Genomic DNA, 18,970 nt, shown 5'->3' with positions numbered 1-18,970 from the left:
CATGCTGGCCAACTGTGTAGGCTTTCGTCCTCTTCACAACCCAATTCAAATTACGTTTGACAATGGGTGAGTGCCAATGAAGAAAAAACTATTGGAAGCTACACCTGAAAAGACATTTATCATTGCATACAGTGAGTGTATGCACCTCTAAAATTCTGGGGGTGTAATCAATGGTCATGTAATCTTGCAACTGGCATTACTGGTCATAATCTGAACATCTGAAAGCTAATAAAATAACAGCCTAATCATGTTTGTGTTACAAATAGGAAAATCTTCTTCTGGAATAAAATTTCCAGGAGTAAATGAACACAGAGTAGTGAGTATAAAATAGGCAAAAGGATTCAAGAAAAATAGAAGTAAATTCAGTAAAATATGGTATCAAGAATACCAAATCAGAATATCTTATTTGGACTCACCATCAAAATAAAATAAAAAGAAAAATACAGTGTTCCTGAAATCCTCATAAAAGGACTGAAAACATAAGAAATTCCAAGAAAAAGTAGAACAATGTAGACATAGAGAAGAAAAATGAATCAAAACAATCACAAACCACATTTCAGAAAGTATAGTCTTTCCTGTGTTAAAAATTGTTGGTAAGAGAACACTCCAAGAAAATGGATGGCTGAGTGTCACAGTGCTAATGAATCACCTTACTTGCTAGTTGTCTAGCTTCTGTGAAATGCTTTTAGTATTCCCAGCATCTGAGTGGACAGACCAGGAGAGAATGGATGGCATTTAAGCCATAGAGCTGGCTCTTGTGGGACGTAAGTAGGGTCTTGGACCTCCCTAGAGGAGACAGAAGGTGTAGAGACAGCTTAATGGGAAACAGTGAAGTATGCTGAGGATTTTTGGAAGGGAGGGGTCCATGCCATTTGGGTTTGCGGCTCCATTGCTAATTTTTTATAAGACCTTGGTTTTCTTATTTGTGCCTCAATTCTCCCCATATCCAAAATGAGAATAATCACTGCTGATTCACATCATTATAAAGATAAAATGAGATTAAAGAGCACACAAAAACACTTTTTAAAATTAAGTGTCTAAAAAAAAAAATTGAGAGTCTAAGTGCAAGATATTACAATTGGGCTGTATTTCTTTGGCATTTGGAATCTATTCCAAGAAACACTCAGCTCCCTGGACGTATACGTCTAAATCAGTCTCATGAGAGCTTCTAGCCCATCCTTTCTTCTAATGAAATCACATTTTCCTCTCTCTCTATAACTGTCAGAGAACTCAAACATCATAGGCTCCACTGAATAAGGTAAAAGATAGAGAGCTACAGCTGACCGCAAGTTCTGTTCCCCACGTTCCACAGTTTCACTTAGCTGTACGGAGATATCACCTATTCTAGGACCCAGTTTGTTTTATAAGCTGTGGTAAAATATAAATAACATACGCCAGTTTTCTTTGTAAAATCAAAAACCAAATACCTATTTTTAAGTCACTTTGTTGTATTTCAGCGGTCATTCTGATTTTAATAATTTTATATACGGACATTATAATAAAGATCTAAAACCAATACTCACATAGATGAGGAACAAGAAGTAAATTTTGGTAGAGATGATTAAAGAGGGGCAATTTCTCAAGCCAGATTTCCTTGGAAGCAACAGCACTTGGTTCATGTTTTGAACACTTTGCGGAGATACAGCGTTTATAGTTCACAAAAAGTACCAAGTAAAAAATTTTCACCTCAAACCTTTTGCATGGATTCTACTTCAGAAGAATCAGCTTACTTGGACCTTAACAGGGTTTGGGCCAAAAGAAAGAGGAATTTTAAAAATTATTCTCTGGGGTCTGTAGTGAAGGTAGAACTGTTATGGGAACTAGGAGAAGCAGTTTTGCCTGGAGAAGAAAATTATGAGCAGGTAAATGAACCATCTTTGTCTCAGTCTGTCATCAATACTGAGAGTCAATGAAGATCAAAAGAGATAATGCACACAATGCACCACAGACAGTGCCTGGCAGCCAGTAATATTATTTGTACTATTATTAATATTAATATCTAGGGCTTCTCTGGTGGCGCAGTGGTTGAGAGTCCGCCTGCCGATGCAGGGGACACGGGTTCGTGCCCCGGTCTGGGAAGATCCCACATGCCACGGAGCGGCTGGGCCCGTGAGCCATGGCCACTGGGCCTGCGCGTCCGGAGCCTGTGCTCCGCAACGGGAGAGGCCACAGCAGTCAGAGGCCCGAGTACCGCAAAAAAAACAAAACAAAAACAAAAAAATTAACATCTACTATTAGGAATGACTGGAATACACACCAAAGCTAATTCTTATACGTGAAGAGGATACATGCATATGTTTAGCCTCCAGTTGTAAGTAAGCAAGGCATTGTGCCAAATCCTAAAACTATAAAGTGCGAGAAAAATTATCAGCTCCCAAGAAGTTTATCACCTTGCAGAAACTGTAACTATACATTTAAAAAATAACCCTGAGATGGGCAAATATCAACAGGCAAAGAAGGCTACAAGAATTTAGAGAAACTCCTCACTCGGAGAATATTTTTAAAACCTTCTCAAAGTATAATTTCCTTGATAATATATAATAGGAACAATTTTTTTAAAGTCATATCTCCAAGTCTAATAGGTTTACAGGTTACAAAGGTGACAAACAAACGTCCGCACAGATAGCTGGAAAGCATTCCAGCATTACTTATATAGGACTGTTTAAAGGATGTTAACATGCTTACATTTTATGAACGTGCCTGTGTTTTTCAGAAAGCAAGCAACCACCTTCAAAGCAAATAGCATTCCTCAAATCACTCTAATGTGACTTCCACTCCCATTATTCCACCAAAACAGCTTTCACTGAGATCTTGATGAGATCTTCACACCATTAAATCCAGGAGACTAAAAAACCAAGCCAGAGAGCTACATGGTCGAGGCAAGGCTTAAAATCACACCAAGAACTGACTCAGTAGAGACTACACTGCTACCACCATTGAGCACAGAAACTTAAACATTTGTTGACTGTCATTGTATCAGTCACATAATTCTATTTAAAACACTTAAATTACTCCTGCTAGTATACTGGAATTCTTTTTTTTTTTTTTTTTTTTTTTTTTTTTTTTTGCGGTACGCGGGCCTCTCACTGTTGTGGCCTCTCCCGTTGCGGAGCACAGGCTCCGGACGCGCAGGCCCAGCGGCCATGGCTCACGGGCCCAGCAGCTCTGCGGCATGTGGGATCTTCCCGGACCGGGGCACGAACCCGTGTCCCCCGCATCGACAGGAGGACTCTCAATCACTGCGCCACCAGGGAAGCCCTGGAATTCTTTATGAATTAAGCACACCGCCTACCAAAACTGGCACTGTGCCATGTTGAAGGTCAGCCTCCTATGGATCTCATAGCTTACGTAGAGAATGCAGAAAAATTCCATAGAGGCACACATCTGCATAACCTAGGAGCCTGTAAATGTTTACACATCTGCATAACCTAGGCGCCTGTAAATGTTTACTGAGTGATTGTTCCTTGGAGCTTTGCAGAGTTTCCTACCTTCTTAATTCAACAATAACCTTAGTGCTCCATTTCCAAGTAACTCGGAAGTTTGTCAAATGTAAACGACTATGCAGTCACCCACGTTCCTATAATAACAGATTATTCTGCACCCACTTTGTATTATGTTCTTAAAAAGATGTAGGAGAAGGTATAATTTGAGTACAAACTTCAGAATTTATGTTGTGCATCTGGGATTCCTATGCCCTTTTTCTGGTTCTCAAAAGGGAGTGACTGTTCAACTATCATGAGCATGGCTCCTAACCATTCACCTGACATTCATTGTTGTCACACAAGAAATTTGTATCGTAAACAAGACACCACCAACAAGAATCATACATGGAGAGGGGTTCACATTTCCCCTCAACAAATCCTTAAAACCATGCCTTTGGAATTTGATCACACACAGGGCAAAATAATCAACCTCTTTTATATAAATTCCTGCATTTTAATTTCAATTATTAAATTATAAAATATTCTAAGTAATAACAATTTGCGTTACTTGTTAATGATGGCTACCTAAATTTAATAGCAAATGATGTTACAGGTCTTATCAAATGACATATGCATTTAGAAAAGCACCCTAAATTTTAATTACTAATTGTTCTTACAGTATAAATTAAAACTTTCTCACAATATAAAAATCAGTGTGAAACTATCTGTCAGGATTTCCTACAATATAAATCTAAACAGAGCTAACTGAGTACAGTACAAATAAAGATTATTTTAATCTCATCGATAATATAAATTTTCCTTTAAGGTCTGTTATTATCTGGCATGATTGTGACTATGAAGAACAGCCTCACTGACACTGAAAGCAAATCACTGATTAAATGGTTTTAGCTTGTTTACCTTGAAAAGTCTCCAAAGCATCTAATGTCTAATAAAACAGTATAACAACTGATACAATTTTTAACAAGTTTTTACCTTGCAGCATTTGATACCTGTCAACTTTTATGAAATCACTATGTTCAACTAGTCATTCTGAGGAAGGTAACCAAGCTCTTTTTATAGATATTAACAGCACCAACACATATGTGAACTCCCTGTCAAAAGTAACCTCCTACAGGCAATGGGAGGCTTTTACTGCCATGCTTTTTTAAGAACACAAACTACTGATTCATGCATGTAGTTGAATCTATATTTAAACAATCTTACTGCGATATTCCTACACTCAGTTTTCTCTTACATTCTCTAAATCAAAGGTTCTCAAAGCGTAGTCCCTGGACCAACAGCACCAGCACTACCTGAGAACTTGTAAGAAATGAAAATTCTCAGGTCCCTAGCCAGACTGAATCAGAAACTCTAAGGTGAGGCCCAGAAACGTGTGTTTTAACAAGCCCTGCAGGTGATGCAGGCTAAAGTTTGAGAACCTCTGCTCTAAAGCAAAAAGATGTTCTCCAGCTGTAAAGAAGTTTTTATCCCTTACTTTGGAACAGTCAATTTTGTAGTATCTTGTGTCTCTAAGCCCAAGATGCCATTATCATTATAGAATACACCAGAGTTCTTTACAAATGATACCAATTTTTTAAAGAATTTCACTTAACCAAGATTTTAGAATATGGCATATTCTCAATAAATGTTAAAATATTGATGCACACTTAACTAAAAATGTGGGTGGTAAGGGGAAAAAAGCAGCATGATATTATAGAGATAAAAATGGATAATTTCTTGTCTGTCATAATTTAAACAGATTCTTCCCTATAATTAAGGTCAAAGAAAATAGGGCTCTTTCTTACTTTTCCCCATTGGTATTTTATGGGTCCAGAACTTGTGCCATTTATACAGGTAGAGTCATGTCTGCACGATGAATGAATGAACAATATACGTAACACATATTCCTACACAAAGGCCTTCAAAGGCCCAAAGAATGGATAGAGAGGAACTGGTTTATTTTGCCAGTAGCCTGCATGGTGTGGCCTATGTTATTAGAAAGGCTAAAAACTTTAAAAAATAGAAGCAATGGATTTGACTATAAAGATATGCACCTCAATTTCTGCATAAATATATAACAGATACTAAGAGTAAAGCTTTGGGCAAAGCAATATTTTCTTCCCCTTTCAACCAGAGAAAAAATAGGGATCAAATTTATAGTATGATGTATTTTGATTACTCTTTTAAAACTGTTCTTAATTTCATTTTAAGAATATCATTCCCTATTCTATACAATTGTTATTACATGCATCATAAAGCTGTGGGTCTCGAATTTTCCTTTCCCTTAGGAGCTTTGTAAAAACCATATTTTATATGCGAAGTACCCAAAGTAGTGTGATTCCCACTTTATAGCAGATTTCCCACTGGAATACAAATCTTTTGAGAATTTTTTCAATTTAAGAAGAGAAAATACTTTTATAGAGCAACATAACTTGCATGAATAATTCACCTTTCACAGACATCACTGTCATTCTAGAAAAAACACTATATATTCTTTTTTTCTTTGCACTTAAAGACAATGATAGACTGTGAACTTGTCAAATTTTCAGTTATATTAAGAGGAGATGATGTGCTAAGTGAAGTAAGTCAGAAAGAGGAAGACAAATGATATCAAATGATACCATATGATATCCCTTATATGTGGGATCTAAAATATGACACAAATGAACTTATCGATGAAACAGAAACAGACTCACAAGCATAGAGAACAGACTTGTGGCTGCCAAGGGGGTGGTGTGGTGGGGGGAGGGAATGGGAGTTTGGGATGAGCATATGCAAATCATTATATCTCTATATGGATAAACAACATGGTCCTACTGTGTAGCACAGGGAACTATATTCAATGGTTTTCTATATGGTTTTCCTGTGATAAACCATAATGGAAAAGAATATGAAAAAGAATGTATATATATGTATAACTGAATCACTTTGCTGCATAGTGGAAATTAACACAACCAACTATACTTCAATAAAATAAATTAAAAATAAAAAAGAAGCTAGAAAAAAGAGGGAGATGATGATACATCACGAAAATAAGAAATGTCATGGCATGAGTTAATAAAATAACTGCCTGAAATAAATCACAGAGTGTTTATAGTAAATCTATCTACCCAACAGATGGCTAAACCCATTAAATCAATTTCACAAGGCTGTTCTAAGTTAAATTCATTTACATCAGAGAAAATCTGAATGTAATACCTGAGACTGTGCATTAATATTGGCTCCTTCCTTAACGAGAACTTTGACAACTTCTGCTTGTCCAGCCAAAGATGCAATGTGAAGAGCAGTATTTCCTTTCTGTTTTGGAGAAACAAAATGGAAAATGTTGGAGGCTTCCAAATTTTGTAGAAATCAAAATGTACAGGTATTTTCAATTTTGCTGATGATTTGAAGTGGTTAAAACTTGTCATTCTATCAAGATTGCAGCCCACCTTGGGAAAAGATAATTTTTACCATCAAAACATTGGCCATAAAAAAAAAAAAAAAAAAAAAAAAACATTGGCCATCCCATACAATGTCTTCCTTTTCTATCCTGCACAATTCCAGTTTAGTGTTAAGAACATGAAAAGACTGAGATCTTACTGAATCAAATAATCTGGGATGTGTGTACATGCGTGTCTGTGTGTGTGTGAGAGAGAGAGAGAGAGACAATATTACCATTCATGTTATTACAAAAAAAGAGTCCTACCACAAGATAATATAAACTAAGAAAAAAAGTTTATCTGAACCATTGAATTTATTTCACCTTGCAGAGAAACCTAGGAATTTTCAGTTGTAGAGAAACTGACAATTCACAGTTGTATGTTGAGTCACTGGAGCACACGGTTGTTCAAAATATTTTGGGAATAAAATAATAAATTTCACATGAGCTATACAATGTTACCAATAATTTCTACCATTTGCTACGTCAAAATTTATCATCAAAAGTACCAAACAAAAATGAAAAATAATTTAAACCTATCATGAAAAGAAAATATAGGCTAAGAGACTGAAAGATGCCGATCATAGGATTAAAACAAATAACAAAAAGAAAAATAAAAACCAAGCAAATCTATACATTCAAAGCCATAAATTTCGGACACTAGTTCTCTTTTTGCCACCTCCTCACTGTGGGTCTTTATCCACTCGTACTATTTTGAAGACTTACTTGCCTTCTCTTTAAATGAGGAGATTTAATGAGATATTTTTCTGGATCTAAAATTCTACAATTGTAATCTGTGATTAAAAATGAACCTATATTTTAAAACATCAACAGAGTTTAAAGGAAAGGAAACAAACGATAATAAACAGTTAAGCAAGAAAGAGTGATTGGTTTAATAAATATATTAATATGAGCAACTCAGGGGAAGCAAATAATTTGATATACATTCAAACTGACATTCTTAAATATTTGTTTAACATTTATCTCATGTTGTCAAGAGAAATTTTAATAAAAATATTTATTCTCTCTTTAAAGTAAGCAATTTCTTGCAAAGCAAACATATTTTAACATGTTTGGAACTGCCAAAGAGTTCTTTGTTTGTTTTCGATTTTAAATTTCCAATAGAACTGCTGTACACTATACTGTGAGCAGGGTCAGTCTACATTTTGGCAATTATGTATGAGGTGTTGGAAACCCAGGTTAACTGGCCATATCCCTAATTTACTCCAGGGCTCTTTCTGTCTATCCCTGATTAGACTAATGACCCGGCCAGGGGTTTGAGTACTTGCCACCTCTCTCTGCAACTCCCACGACCAGACTGTCACACTGCAGCCCTGGTCAAATGGTGTGATTCTGATTGGCTACTGTTTTTTTTCCAAATTAAAATTTCACCTTCTAAAGACAAAGATGTGTCACCACTGATTTTTTTTAAAACACCTGTTGCTTCTGAAATGATCCCCCAAAGACAAGGTTCAAATATATTTAACCAAAAGAAGTATCAACAAGGAAGTAACAGGTTGTAGTATGCCAAGCATCTTGTAAATTCCTTTAAAAATGAGTCAAATTTCTTTACAAACACACGTTACAGTGACAAAATCTAATTTTACCCTAATAATTCAATCCATGATCCCCAAATCCCTTTTCCATTAGAGTATAAAAGATCTGTATATTCTCTTATCAAGTTAAATGAATACATTAAAAGATATAACAATTTAATGAAAGCATGAAAATTATTCATTTCCATTGAGAAGTTTACTATATCAATTATTTTAAAAAATGAATTAACCTTGGGAAAATAGGTGTTTTTGTCTACAGAGGATTATATTAGTCTAGTCTCTCTGTGAATCAAAGGAAAAAAGATAGAATACTAGAAACTAGAGATACAGAATTCTTCAGTCTCTGATAAGTCCCTAAACGAAACCATTCAAACTCTGCAAAGTTTAATGGACAGAATTTCAATTTCAGTTCTGCATTGTTAAGAATCTTTGGTGTTCCAGCAAACCTCTGAAATGTATAACCTGGGAAGAGAAGCTTTAAATCATTTCCTCTTTTCCAAGGAAATAAATTCTACTAGCATAAACACTACCTTAGTGGCAGAATCCACAGCGGACCCTCTTCCCAGTAGCTCGTGAACCAGCCCCACATGGCCTTCCTTGGCAGCCAGATGGAGAGCGTTGAGTCCATTCTGAGAGGAGAAACAAACAAGGCCTCAGAAGTGGAGTAATGATGAGGCAGACAGTGGCTGATCTTATGCAAGTATATAACCCAGAAGATGGACAGACTCTGATCCCCTCATTTTCTCTTTCTTTTTGCATTAGCTTGAAGCTATTAATTTCAGAGAGACTAATTTCCAGTGATTTTGATTCAGAGAGGCAAAGAGGTAAATATTCATTAGAAATGTAGATCTGCAACTTCAACAAACTTTCTTTTTAGACTAAGAAATATCTAAATACTTTTGCAATGAGGAAAGAAAAAGAGCAACTCTGTATCATTTGTTGTGCTAGCCAGAAATAAAATTCTGTAGTTTCTAGAACATAAAGAACTTTAAATAAATCTTACTTTTTAAACAAATGGGAGAGAAATGTCCTCTTCATAAAAAGTAATTAGTGTCATAGGACAAATTCTAAGGTAAAACAACTTTGTAAGGACAACATTGTACTTAAAAAAACATTTAGCACTATGTCACTAATTTGTCTTGAGGGTTTTTTTCAAAAATTTATCTTATAATCTATGATAGTATTGAAATACCTGGTTCCCATCTATCTAAATTCCTGAAAAATTCATTACTCACCATAGCATTGAAAAAACTCTTTGAAAATTTCACTAAATATGGTATGTACATATATTATACTGACAAAGTTTGAAAGCAGATCTTGTCATACATATAGGAAGAACCAAGTACAAATTGCTTCATGGCAAATTTCCTATTTGTGGTCATTGTATATCTTATACTTAATGATTTTCTTATGAAAAGTATTCAGGCTTTTATGTGTGACTCAAAAATAAAGTAATATTTGCTTTTCTTCTTTGCAAAACATGGTCCTGGTTTGTCAACAACATCTAACTTTGAGTAGTTGACAAAGTTGCATTCAGTACTATTAATACATTCATGTCATGGTTTCCATATATTTACTGGCACAAAATGATAAGAATTAAATTTATTATTATCATTTATTAAATTAAAATTTGAAATTTATGATTATGTATATTCCTAGAACATTTAACAAATGAATTGACAATATAATAAAAACTTGAAAAATATGAAGTTTTATGACCCCTGGATTCTACTAGCTTGCCAATGATGTTAATGGTGTTGACTGTACACAAATGATTCCGCAAAGAAAATTAATTTTCACTCCCTTTACCAGACCAAGGAAAGCATTATATTTTAAAGTTGTTTTCTGAGTTAATTACTCAACACCCAGTCTCCTTGGCAACAGGAAGTATTTGATTTAAACAGAGGTAATCTATGTCACGAACAGTAAATTCATTCTAACAAATAAGGAAGGGAAAGCAGTATGTCCATTGGGTAGGAATTTTTGTTGTTGTTGTTTTGTTTTTTTGCGGTACGCAGGCCTCTCACTGTTGTGGCCTCTCCTGTTGCGGAGCACAGGCTCCGGACGCGCAGGCTCAGCGGCCATGGCTCACGGGCCCAGCCGCTCCGTGGCATGTGGGATCTTCCTGGGCGGGGGCATGAACCCGTGTCCCCTGCATCGGCAGGCGGACTCTCAACCGCTGCGCCACCAGGGAAGCCCGGGTAGGGATTTTTAAGGAGCTAACTAAGCCTGATGATAGTTAAGAGCCTTTAACTTTCCCGATATCTTTTTTAATTTATATATTCTTCAGCATGACATTTATTGATTTTCCTACGTTGTTTACAGGAAGAAATCTTTTACTCTGTATCATGAGCCATTGCTTAAATGTTTTGGAGAGTGGATCCATTCTTTCAGTCTGTAAGAATCAAATGTTCCAATCCTTGGGAATTGTTGAAATAGCCTAGCAAACTAATATTTAAATAATTTTGCATTTTAAGATGTTTCTTTTTTTTAAAGATGTTTCTTGTAAGAAGTTGCCTTTCCTTTTCCTCAATTCCTACCCTAGACTGGCTTGAAAATGATCTCAACAGTGCATTCTGAATGTAACTTTCTATGAAATTTAAAATAGAAAGGTTTGAGAATTAAGACTTTTTAAAGGTGAAAATTTTTATTTCATTACATGAGTGACCAACTTTCTGAAGGTTAGAGCATTTGTGATACTCTTCTCAATCTCCCATCTGGGAGATATTACTCCCGTCACTGCAGCATCAGCTCAGCTGAAACCTTTAACTTGCTGTAGACCACACTGTTAGAACACTAAACTTACTATGTTCATGTTTCAATAAATATTGACAATAACTTTTTAAAAAGTTAACAAAGGTAACAAGACACCATGTCAAATAGAATATAGTTGACACAATCTAAAAACTTATGAAGTTCAAATATATATTTAACTTAAAAAATTTCAGGAGACATTATTCTAAGGAGGACTCCAATGCCAAACTATTTCTTAGTTTACTCCATACTTTTCTTTTCATGAATACAAAATGTAGCCTACCTCATTTTCACACACACAAAAACACAAACAGAAAACATTTAAATCTGCAGAACAGGATAGAACATTTTCTCAATAATTGGCCAGCTTTCTTCTCAATTAATTACAAGGCTGGGATCTAAAAAGAATTTTATGAGGACAAAGTACCTTTTTGGGGGGGCACAAAGATCCTACTACAAATCACTGCAATATAGTTGCAATTTATTTAAAAAGTCATTAAGAATATGATTAAAATTTTTTATATGAGGGAATAGTTCAGAAACAAAATAGTCTATAATATGTAAATCGAATTCAGGATATACATATGTCTTCAAGATTTCTGTAACACTAATACTACCAAAACTAGAGTGATTATAAAGACACAGATGATAATAGGTGAAATTCTAATTATAAATGTTGTAAATTCTTAAGCTGCCTTCTTTTAAAATACAGTCAAATTGGGACTGCTATCATATCGTTGAATTCATATCCTTCAGCTGTAGGAAACAGAAGACAAGCAACTTTCTTTAAGTTAATGTTTTGGTTTTAGAATTTCTAACCCAAAATATATTTAATTAGCAGTTGAATATGTTGGGTCATTGTTATCAGAAAAAGCAACTCAGCAGCAACTGGACTTAACACCAAAATGTTTGATCTTGTGAATATGAGCTAACATATAAATTAATCATGTTTAAAATGGAAAGTGATAAATAAACCTATTTAATAGTACAGCTCAGCTAACTCTTTGAGAATGTATTTTGTAGTTAACCCATTTGGGTGAGTCCCTCAGATCATGCTTCTAAAAACCAAATTTCCTATAGGAGCTACGCTAATGCTCTTTAGCTTTCCACACTCTATTACCAATACTAGCCCACATTCCAAAGGATGTTTTGTTGTTAGATATTTTTCACTTTGTTGGATGTGGGGTGGGAAGGAGGCAGACATGCAAAACTGGTCAGACTTTTTGTATTTGGGTTCAAATACAGGGCAGGGCTTAGTATTTTCCCAGGAATGCCTCCCACACATATGGTATTTGAGGCACATAGGTCCTTTTTTATATCAAAACAGAAGATATTGTCACTTTCTGCATTTATTAGGACACTCATGATGAGCTTACTGAGCTCTGGCTAAAAAGTGTTCTGAGGCAAACTCATATTTAACAGAAACATTAACTATTCATTCTCCTAGATTAATATCAGAGTAGACATTCAGTGAGATCACCAAAAAGCAACATACCCGGGACATGTTATCTCTGTTCTCTACAGAAATGGCTTCACGGAATCATAAAATGTTACTACAAATTTGATTTTTACATAAGGCAGATACAAGCAATGTCCATTTGAGCAATATTTATGTACTTGTGTCTATTTTTAGATGGGTTATCTTGATGAACTATTGTTGAGTTCAATAACAGGAAAAATTTTAGTAATAGGAAAAGCCACTGTGCTTATTCTCACTAATCTTTAATTTAGGAAAATTGCATAATTCAATGTGTTTGTCTTTTTTCACAAGTTTACAGGAAACACAGAATAAATTCAGTATCCATTGGAATTAAGTAACACATGTCCTTATTCCTCTCGTCTTTTTACTTGGTTTTGCTTTTGTCTTGTTTAGTTTCATTTTTAATAATATCAGAATTACAGTATACGAGTGAGTGTGTATATATTGAATATATGTTGTGCCACCAATACTTCATGGCAAAAAAAAATTGTCAGTGATTTTGTATCTCAAAACAGCACTATGCCAAGTGCTATTCTCACTTAGTTTTATGTATTCCCTACCTGATAGGATTTATAGACAGCAATTATACTTTGATAGACAGAGTTGCTGATTCTAATTAGCTACTCAGTGACTCAAAATACCGACCAACACTGTTGAAAAAACTTAGAAAATTTTAAATGATTCAAAAATCAAAAACAAAATTTTAAGAGAAAAATTCAAGAATTAATTAAATCTGAAAAATAGTAGGCTAAGCAGTGAGTTAATATCCTCAGTATGTTCGAGAATAAAAACATTGGTATTATAATTCTGTTGAAGCAAACCTGGAGGAAAATAAATAAATTCACAGTAAAAAGAATTTAGATGAGCACTGGAAGAACATCCTTACCATTGAGTTAAAGAATACTGGAAATATTTCTTTTTAAGGTTTTAAAGTTTAAATATTTCTCATTTGTATGTGATTGACTGAATGTGGGGATTTTCTTCCTTTTTCTTTCTTCCCTTCCTTTTTATCTTTTAATTCTTCTTCTACTACTACTTTTTTTTTTCTTTTTCTTTTTTGAGACAGTGTGGTCAACTGCAGGAATAACATGGTGATGGGAATGATAAGAAATGCAATCTTCTCCTTGCTCCACTACTAACCAGAAGTGTGAATTTGGGCAAATCACTTAACCTCTCTGTGGTCTAATGGTCTTATCTACAAATAATATTTATAATGATGACAATGAAAAACAATGATGATGATGGTAAAGAAATAAACATTCATGAGCACCTGTTATGTGCCCATCATTGCTTTAGCCTTTTTTGGGGGGTCAGGGCAGGGATGAATGTAAATTTATTGAAACTGGTTTTGGGGAGGATGGGTGAGTGGATAGTTATGGGTTTTCCAAAAAGAACTGTGGGTAGCAGCCAGCGCCCAGCCAAGAGGAAGCAGGTGCTCAGCCACAGACCCTATCTCAGTCCCAATTTCTTCTGCTTCTTGCACTCAAGGCCCAGTTTCCGGGCCTTCCACGTGCTCTTGCGCAGCTTGGTGAGGCGCGAGCCTACTTACTTCGCATTCATCTCAACACACGGAGCGCACATAGTTGCTGGGGTCCTTAAAGCTGAAGAAGCTATAGCCCATGATCTTGCCAGTGCACTTGTCGCAGATCCCCTTAGCCTTAAAGAAGCATGGGAAGGGGAAGGGGCTAAAGGTGAGTTCCAAGATGGCATCTCCATTTCATTGCCCAGATCCCCACAGAAGATTCGGAAACCATCTGCATCCCACTCCAGCAGGCTGAGGTCCTCCCAGCTGCTCTCAGCTGCCGGTGCGAATGCTGCGTCAACTTCTCTGGCTTTCCTTTCTTCTTGTCCTCACCCAGGGACTCTGGGATCTAGAGGGTCACAAGGCCAGGGCAAGGGGGCAGGGGCCAGGAGCTAAGGAATGTGTGCTGGAGTCAGTAAGCCTGGCACACTACTTCCAGCAGGAGGGGTAGGGGCTCAGGCAAATCCATGGTCAGGGCCAGTGGTAGGTGGCCAGGGCCCAAAGACCAGGACCAGCTGGGGTGCTTCCTGCCCTCACAGCCACCAGCACCCTAGCCTCCTCCAGCCCAGCTGCTGCCACCACCACTGCCTCTTCCTTCTCTTCCAGAATCAACCCCAGGCTGACGCCTAGCTCTCGGTATGCTGCTGGCTCTTCTAGGAGAGGCCTCAGAGCAGCCATGGAACCCAGGGAAGGGCTTCAGGACCCCAAGCCATTGGTGACAGCATTAGAGGTGGTCCGGGGGTTGGGGGGGGGTCCAGGCAGAAAAGGGGGCCCACGAGGGCCTGGTGAGGGGGCAGCAGGGCCATGGGGTGAGGACTGCCTGCTGCAGAGTAAAGAGCAGAATGTGCTCTCTGTAGCACGTGGGGGACTAGCGCTGGATAAGGAGAGGAGCCCTCTGTGGTGGGTGCCACAGCTGTTCATGGCAGGAACAGGGCTTCTCCAGCCTTTGGACTGTCCAGTTGAATCCAACCATGGGGGCCAAATGCACCTGGAAACGAGGTACACCACAAAGGGAGGGTCACCCACCATGGGAGGAACCACTGGCCACGGTGGCTGCCCAGGTCTGGAGAGTCTGTTGGACCCGCTGGTATATTGGTCGCTATCGTTGGGCAGGCACAGGAACTGCTGGGAACTGCATCATTTCTACCATGGGGACTGTGGGCACTGGGGTACAGCAGGCATAGCAGTTGGGATTCTGGTTACCAGAGCCCCAGAACTTCCTGCTCAAACAGGGCCATCTCTGCCTCCATCTCTTCCAAGCTTTCCTTGCTGCCCTTGCCCGGGTGCTGGCACCAGGGCCCAGGAACACAGGTCCTCCTGCACCTGGGGATCGCAGGGCTGGCCCGCCACCTGCTATCATTACTGTGGCAGCATCCTGAATGGGGACCAACCAAAGCAGGCTACTACTGATAAGTCTTTGATATTGGCTTTATGTAAGTTAACGTGGATAAAAGAATATGAACTTGAGTCTTTTGAAACAATCAAGAAATATTCATTGAGCTGGTTTATTGTGAGCAAAATATTGATTGGGCTTATAGATCTGTGAGTTCCAGGCAAGATATCACTTTGATCTACAACTTTTGGAATAATTCTATTTCTATATAATATCATTAAAATGACTAAATATACCATGTAGTTTAAAAATAAGATCTTAAGGCTACTTTGAAACAACCATGTGCACATTAATCAACCTTAAAGGACAGAGTTATCTTCTTTGTTTAGCACTTCTATTAAATTTTTATAAAGCAATATTATAACATTTTGTCTATAACCAAATTTTGCAATAAGCTCTATTCTCCATTTCTCTTGATGATTCTATGAGATATTTTGCCCATTGACTGCTTTTCTATGATCATATAAAACTAGTGGATGAAACCCCAGGTAGAACCAATAAAAATTTTATACCACCATTTCAGCATTGGTTACATTTCTGGCACATACGGACAATGTATAGACTAGTCCATTTTTAAAAGTTGAGGAACAGATTCAAGAAGATACAGCTAACCATACATGAAACTTAAATGCTTGCATCAAAATGCATTAAATTGTTTTGGATCTTAGGACAAATCTGTAATTAATATAAACTTATCAGTTAATCAACAAGCATCTGCTAGTTACCCACCAAGTACTTAGCTCTAGGTGCTAGGTTCTAAGAGAGGACCAGTGACATAGTTTCTGTCCCAAGAGAGCCCCCCAAATATTTATTATTACACAACTGAAAATCACCTCTGTGCTAGCATATACTCATCCATGATGTTTTCAAATCTTTGGCTATTCTACTTTGCAAATCTTACATGTTGAATTAAGGGTCCTCCAGTCTGTCAGAAAAGTACAACTAACTTAATATATAACTTCCTTAATAACATTAAAATTTAAAAATTTGAAAGGAGGCAATTGTAAATATGAGTTCTTGAAAATACTAAAGGAAAAAGATGGAGGGCAAATGGATATATCAACGGGAAAATAACAGAGAAGAGAAAGTGAAATTTGTTCCCTAACCTCCACCCCACCCCCACTCATAACGGGGCTCCTGTGTCAGAGACACCCTAAATGAGGAGCTCTTTTCAAGAGGAACTACATGCCCACATATAGAGATACAAATAATTATGAAATGCAGTTTACAGTTTCGCTCTGCCATTACCATAAATGACACTGGTGAAAGGAATCATCTATATAATGGGAGGAAAAAATCAAACTCAAAATGAAAATGACCTGTTTACATATTCCCAATCCAATTCCCACTCAGTATACTCATCCATAATGTATCTGCACCTTTCCCACCTCTTTCATGGTGGCTGCTCTAAACTAAGAGTACTCACTATGATGGAATTAAGAATGTATTTAGTTTTCATGAAGATGGGGAAAAGCAAAGCATGTGTCATCTTTTGTCAGTTGAACTGATCTTACTGTGTCTTTGATGTCCAAAGATTTCTGATTTAATATATAAATCAAACTATGGATGACCCAAGAGGAAACTTGTTTTACTAGTGAGTTATTCTCAAATCCTAGAGGCTTTCTTTTTAATTCCAAAATGATGAATATTTAATGAGGATTTGCTAAGTCTTCATCAATTAAAAAATATTTACAATGAGGCTTGAAATTTGGTGGCTCATTGGTCATTTCATAGGGAAAAAGCTTAGAATAAGACTGCTTCAAAGATACGACTTTATATAGTCTATTTCTGGATCTCCATTTCAACCATAGTGGAAGCCCATCTAGCACTCCTGGCTGGTACCTCCCTTTTTGGCACTGGTCTTTTCCCCTGTCTAACCCCATCAAATGTTTCAATCATACAACCCCCCAAATACGGAGAATGACATTAAATATGATGGTGAGTTAGCCTGGGAGAAGAAAGAGTTATGAAAATTCTTCAAAATCTTACCAAGAAGGATGAAAGATTATGAGAGCTGAGAAATAAATACTTAATGAATGAAAGAGAAGCTTAGTGACATGGATATCATTATTATATTTTATATTTTACATATATTATTATATTCTATAGATGAAGATACTAAAATTCTCAGAAGCCAAGTGATTTGCCTCAAAGATCCTTACCACCAAGAAGAGGAAGAGCAAAAATTCAAACTTAGATCTGATTTCCAAACTCATGCTTTCAAAAAAGCTAAAATAATTAAGCTCCACACCAGTGTTTCAAAGTGTAGGTCATCATGCACAAGTACGTCATAAAATCTGTTTAATGGATTGCCCATCAGTGTATTTCAAAACATGAAGTAGAGCAAAGAAAAATAGAGTGCACTGTGGGTGGCAAGTGTAGATTTTGTTTCGGAGGGTTTTTCTGGTGTAACTTTACATACACATATATGTGTACACACGTCTGCATGTGTGTGTGCATGTGGTGTGCTCCTGTGTGTGTGTGTGCCTGTGCACACATGCTTCTCTAGATTACAAAAAAAAAAACCAAGGAAGTTTAGGCAAGACCCAAGACATGAGGGCATCTTGGGGAAACAAGATGTTGTTTCAGACCAAATAAGTAAAAAAGCTAATGCTTACAAAGGGCCCTCTAAGAGAGGAATGGTTTTTATGATATGCTTATTTGAATTTTATGATATCAATAATTTTCATTTTAGATGAGTGCTGTGATGCAAATAAGATGAATAACGTTGGGACAAACAAGGATTCTTCCTTTTGAAAATACTAGCAGAATCATGGTTAAACCACATCCACATCTGGAGTTCCAAGAGGGAGTGTGGAATAGTGGAGAACACACATGTTAGAGTTCCTATTCTGTCTCTCCATTACTAGCAATATAATTTAGTTTCTTCACTAGTAAAAGGGGAAGTTTCCATTCTGCCTTCTACAGATAGTCATTTAAAAGAGAATATAGAGGGGCGCCTTCAAGATGCTGGAGGAGTAAGATGTGGAGATCACTTTCCTCCCCACAAATACATCAGAAATACATCTACATGTGGAACAACTCTTACACAACACCTACTGAACGCTGGCAGAAGACCTCAGACTTCCCAAAAGGCAAGAAACTCCCCACATACTGGGGTAGGGCAAAAGGAAAAATAGACATTAAACAATAGGGATGGGACCTGCACCTCTGGGAGGGAGCTGTGAAGGAGGAAAGGTTTCCACACACTAGGAAGCCCCTTTGCGGGCGGAGACTGTGGGTGGCGGAGGTGGGGAACTTCAGACATGAAGGAGAGCGTAGCAGTAGGGGTGCAGAGGGCAAAGCGGAGAGATTCATGGACAGAGGATCAGTGCCGACCAGCACTCCCCAGCCCGAGAGGCTTGTCTGCTCACCCGCCAGGGTGGGCAGGGGCTGGGAGCTGAGGCTCGGGCTTCGGTGGA

General features: G+C 37.3%; 1 protein-coding gene and 1 pseudogene across 2 annotated transcripts in view; both read right to left on the bottom strand.

Annotated features, from left to right (window-relative positions):
* Window positions 1-18,970, bottom strand: part of ANK2 (ankyrin 2) — a 240,546-nt gene that overhangs the window by 164,951 nt on the left and 56,625 nt on the right. For both annotated transcript variants that reach the window (XM_065877734.1, XM_065877735.1), the window contains exons 3-4: window positions 8,930-9,028; window positions 6,621-6,719 (exon numbers count right to left, since the gene is read on the bottom strand). In XM_065877734.1, the coding sequence (XP_065733806.1) occupies window positions 6,621-6,719; window positions 8,930-9,028 (198 nt within the window). The remainder of the gene's footprint in view (window positions 1-6,620; window positions 6,720-8,929; window positions 9,029-18,970) is intronic.
* LOC136123737 (RNA-binding protein 42 pseudogene) lies at window positions 14,083-15,515 on the bottom strand (annotated as a pseudogene).

This window comes from Phocoena phocoena, chromosome 5, assembly GCF_963924675.1.
Source record: "Phocoena phocoena chromosome 5, mPhoPho1.1, whole genome shotgun sequence".
Lineage (NCBI taxonomy): Eukaryota > Metazoa > Chordata > Mammalia > Artiodactyla > Phocoenidae > Phocoena > Phocoena phocoena.
This window is presented reverse-complemented; position numbering and strand designations above follow the sequence as displayed.